The sequence below is a fragment of the Colobus angolensis genome, unplaced genomic scaffold (assembly GCF_000951035.1).
Source record: "Colobus angolensis palliatus isolate OR3802 unplaced genomic scaffold, Cang.pa_1.0 Scaffold51, whole genome shotgun sequence".
Taxonomy (NCBI): domain Eukaryota; kingdom Metazoa; phylum Chordata; class Mammalia; order Primates; family Cercopithecidae; genus Colobus; species Colobus angolensis.
Window position 1 is genome coordinate 14043884 of NW_012118599.1, and position 4696 is coordinate 14048579.

Genomic DNA, 4696 nt, shown 5'->3' on the forward strand with positions numbered 1-4696 from the left:
AAAAAAAAAAAAAAACACGAACATGTTTGGACCTAGCCCTGTGTTTTGGGCCCAACTCTTACTAGCTATATAATCACAGACAAGTTAACTAGCCTCTCTGAGCCTCATCTCAGAGTTTCCTCATCTATTAGATGATGACAATATTAGTACCCTCTTCCCTCAGCACAGTGTTAAGCACATGAAAACCGTAGTGCTGGTCAATGTTACTACTATTATGATGAACAAGAAAAAAGTCAGAGGGGGCAGGGGCACCCTACTCAGGAAAATAAAAGAGGTAAGTCCCAGAGGAGAACATGAAGGAAGGGGAGAGATGCGAATCCCTCCAAGAGATAATCTTAGCACCTATCCACTAAGCACCTACTGACTGTGTGAAAAGGAGTTGCCAAACAAAATGAAACTTAGTTATTATCTCAAGGAGGAAGAAAAGGTTTGTCCACAATTAATTCCCATCCAAGGCCAAACACAAAAGGACCGTACGTGGCCTACTAAGTGCTCTGCAAATCCAGAAAAGAAAGGAGTGTTCACTCCTGACTGAGGGCTCAGAAAGGCTTTAGAGAAGAAGCTGTAAAAGATGGCCAGGAGACAGGAGACAGGTCACAGAAGAGCATTAAATATCCTCCACCCACAGCCATCCAGGCAAACCTCAGTCACACTGTCAACCCCCCTCAGAGCCTGCCAACCATTGAAGGCCAAATGCAGCTGAAAATCAAGAGCAGAAAAACCTTATAGGGAGGTGAGAGTTATGCCTGGCTCCATGCACCCCAATCCTTCCAACACCTTTCCCAACCAAACGCTTACACCCATGGTCCTAGCAAGTCTCATTGGGAATTTGTCTTCTTCTTCACAGTCTAGTAGGCTATTGCTTTCTGGGGATGGGACAGTATCTAGTCCAACAGATTAAAAATTACAAATGGGTGGGGACCTCACCAGCTTTCCCCGAATTCAATTTCCCTTAGCCCCTGGTGTGCTTGATTTCTGTGTGCATTGTCTACAACTGAGCTACCCAAACCACCTCCACATGCCCACTCCCCAAGGACAGGGCCTGGGTGGTGCACACAACCCTGTCCAGCTCACTACCCCCAGGAGGCTCACCATGTAGTACACCATCACCAACCCTGTACTTAGAACCTCAGGCCCTGAAAGGTTAAGGGGACAACCCAGAATCAGAGCTACCTGGCAAATACAGAACAACCCCAGGAGAAAAAGTATGATTGAAAAGGTCAGGCCGGGCGTGGTGGCTCAAGCCTGTAATCTCAGCACTTTGGGAGGCCGAGACGAGCGGATCACGAGGTCAGGAGATCGAGACCATCCTGGCTAACACGGTGAAACCCCGTCTCTACTAAAAATACAAAAAACTAGCCGGGCGAGGTGGCGGGCGCCTGTAGTCCCAGCTACTCGGGAGGCTGAGGCAGGAGAATGGTGTGAACCCGGGAGGCGGAGCTTGCAGTGAGCTGAGATCCGGCCACTGCACTCCAGCCTGGGCGACAGAGCAAGACTCCGTCTCAAAAAAAAAAAGAAAGAAAAGGTCAGAGATGGCAGCCCAGTAACCCAGCCAATCAGAGGGCAAATGAAAGCAATACACCTCTGGGGTCATCAAGCAGGTGGCCAGAACACCAGGCCAGAGCCAGCCCCCACCAAAAAGGGCCAGCCCCAGGAAAGGAGAAGCTGGGGGAGGCTGGAACTGGTATCCTAGCATCCTTTGTGTGAGTCTGTACCTCAAAGGAACCACACCTCTGAGTCAGACCTCAGCAACAGCAGGAAACAGAGGGTAGAAAAAGGCACGGATGAGGAACAGGGGAAGACGGCACCAAGGTAGAAGAAGAAGGTGAAAGAAGGCAACATTAAGAACTGCCCTGTGGGTTCACACCTGTAATCCCAGCACTTTGGTAGGCCAAGGCGGGCAGATCCCCTGAGGTCAGGAGTTCAAGACCAGCCTGATCAACATGGAGAAGCCCCATCTCTACTAAAAATACAAAATTAGCCAGGTGTGGTGGCGCATGCCTGTAATTCCAGCTACTTGGGAGGCTGAGGCAGGAGAATCCCTTGAAGCTGGGAGGCAGAGGTTGTGGTGAGCCAAGATCGCACCATTGCACTCCAGCCTGGGCAACAAAAGTGAAATTCCATCTCAAAAAAGAAAAAAAGAAAGAAAGAAAGAAATGGCCTGTGTCAGGACATCATGACAAAGACATGGGTGTTCAGGGGTGGCTGGCCTGCAGGCTAAGAAGAAACAATAATCTGACAGTGAGGGCAAATTCCCAATTTGAAGATGGTGTAGCTCAGGAAAGGCAGAAATTCAGCACCAGTGCAAAAAGAAAAAAAAAAAAGGAAAAATGCAAAGGTTATCCTAGGATTAGGAATAAGGGTGTGGAGCCTACTCAGATTTGGAAAGGTAACTGGTCTAGAATGCACCTGGGAGCCAGTTAGGAGGGCTTTGATACAAAAGAGGCCTTTAAGTCAGGAGACCTGATATTGCAGCTGGGCCTCCAGAAGGCTGTGTGACCTTGGACAAGTCCCTTGCCCTGTCGGGGCCTCAGTCTCCTCATCTGTACCATCAGGGATTGCACTGCATGCGTTCAGAGGTCCCTTCCAGCACCGTCGTTGTAAGCTTCCATCAACAGAAGGGCTCAGTCCTGCTTACAAGTTTGTGTGTGAAGGAAGAACTAGAGGGAGGGGCCTAGGCCAGATTTGGGTGGAGGAGAGAGAAAGCAGCGCTGTTCTAGGTCAGGGGCTTGGCATGGAAAGAGAAGGGGCCGTAGGGGACTGTGGGGCAGCTGTCCCAGGCGGGTAGGAAGAGGAAAGGGGCTGCTCAGGGCGGGGGGAGGGGGCAATTCTGGAGGAAGGTGCAGTTTCAGATGAGGGGCTGCCCAAACCGATGGGGGATCGGGGCCAGGGGTGATGGGGGGACAGAAAAAGCAGGACAGTGACCTGGGAATGGGGCAGATCTGGAAGAAGGAGGTTACCCTGGGCCGGGGGTAAGAGAAGGGAAGAAGGGAGGGAGGTGTATGTGGGGGGAGTCTCTCCGGGCAAGGTGGGGGAGCTGTCCTAGCTGCGGCACAAGCTGGGGGTGCTGCCAGTCGCGGGGGCGTAGGGCTGGCCCCAGGAGTCCTGCGTGGGCCGGACGGGAGGGTCAGTCTGGGGCTGTCCCGGGCCTGGCTCCGGCCCCTCCCAGAGCTCCGCGCAGGCTCCAAGGCGGTGGTGCGGGAAAAAGGGCCACGCTCACCTTCTCCTTTTTCAGTTTATAGGGCATCTCGGCCCGTCCGGACCCGGCCCGTCTCCTGCGGCCCCGCTCCGGCTCCGGCTTTGCTCGGCCGCACTCGGCCCGCTCGGCGTCTCTTCGCCACCGCCTGCGCGCAGCGCCCGGGTCGAGCTGTGCCTGCGCCTCCAATTGGCCCGAACTCCTACAAAACTGCCTGACAACCAGGCGCCGCCTCCTCGGATTGGTCATTGGAGCCAAGCTGCTTCCTTTTTTTCTTATTGGAAGGAAATAGTACAAACCGCCAGGGTTCGGCTTCCAGAATTGGCTGAAGTGGGTGGTCCCGCCCTAAGGTGGGTCGAGCTTAGCGAAAGAGGCGGGGATAAGGGAAACCCAAGCTTGGCTAAGACTGCTGCACTCCAGCGTCTGCTGTGCGTCGGCCTCGGCCATTCTTCGCGGCTCTTGGAGCCCTGCTCTTTCCTTCTAAAGGGGCTCTCACACTTTGCCCACTATGCTACCCTGTATAGTCGGAATTGGAAGAAGGAAGCCCTAATACGGAGGGCACCTTTCTTCACTGGGGTAAAGTAATGCTAATTGCGGATGCAAAATTGATGGAGAGAGCTCCCAAGGACCTTCCAAGACACCCGCCTCCCTAGACAGGAGTTGCAGAGGAGCAAAGGGGAAGCCTGGCAGGGCTAGGACCTGGTCGAAATGAGATGAGAATCCCTGGCTTGGTGTAACTTTAGGAAGAGGGTCCCCGTTCCTACTGCAAGTGTACTGGGATTGGGAAACAACTAGATTTGAGCAGTTGGGAACACAGTGGAAAAGCAACTTCATTGTTGAGTGTCTCAGGAAATCCATCCCTTACTTGCCACCCTGCTCAAGTCAATGTTCTAATGGATAAGACTCAGTTTATGCCCACAAAGAGTTCGCAGTCTGGTGGATCACAGACGTGTATAAACAAAGGATTAAGAGAGAATGTAAGCCAGACAGGCACGGTGTCTCACGCGTGTAATCCCAACACTTTGAGAGGCAGGTGGATCACCTGAGGTCAGAGGTTCGAGACCAGCCTGGCCAACATGGCGAAACTCCGTCTCTATTAAAAATACAAAAATTAGCTGGGTGTGGTGGTGCATGCCTGTAATCCCAGCTACTCGGGAGGCTGAAGCAGGAGAATCACTTGAACCCAGGAGACAGAGGTTCCAGTGAGCTGAGATCACACCGCTGCACTCCAGCCTGGGCGACAGAGGAAGACTGTCTCAAAACAACAACAATGACGACAAAAAGAATAAGCCTGTGGCCAAGTGCGGTGGCTCACACCTGTAATCCCAGCACTTTGGGAGGCCGAGGTGGGCAGATCACGAGGTCAGCAGTTTGAGACCAGCCTGACCAACGTAGTGAAACCCCATTTCTAGTAAAAATACAAAAATTAGGCAGGGTGCGGTGGCTCACGCCTGTAATCCCAGCACGTTGGGAGGCCAAGATGGGCAGATCACGAGGTCA

General features: G+C 52.8%; 1 protein-coding gene across 6 annotated transcripts in view; it reads right to left on the reverse strand.

Moving 5' to 3' along the window:
• The window catches only part of PPP2R5D (protein phosphatase 2, regulatory subunit B', delta), a 37766-nt gene extending 34340 nt beyond the window's left edge, over positions 1–3426 (reverse strand). For 2 of the 6 annotated variants that reach the window (XM_011960398.1, XM_011960394.1), the window contains exon 1: positions 3221–3420. In XM_011960398.1, the coding sequence (XP_011815788.1) occupies positions 3221–3247 (27 nt within the window). In that variant the 5' untranslated portion in view covers positions 3248–3420. Of the gene's footprint in view, positions 1–3214 lie in introns of all 6 variants that reach the window. The other 4 variants (XM_011960396.1, XM_011960397.1, XM_011960399.1 and 1 more) reach the window with 3 other exon arrangements.
• Between the last annotated feature and the right edge of the window lie 1270 nt (positions 3427–4696).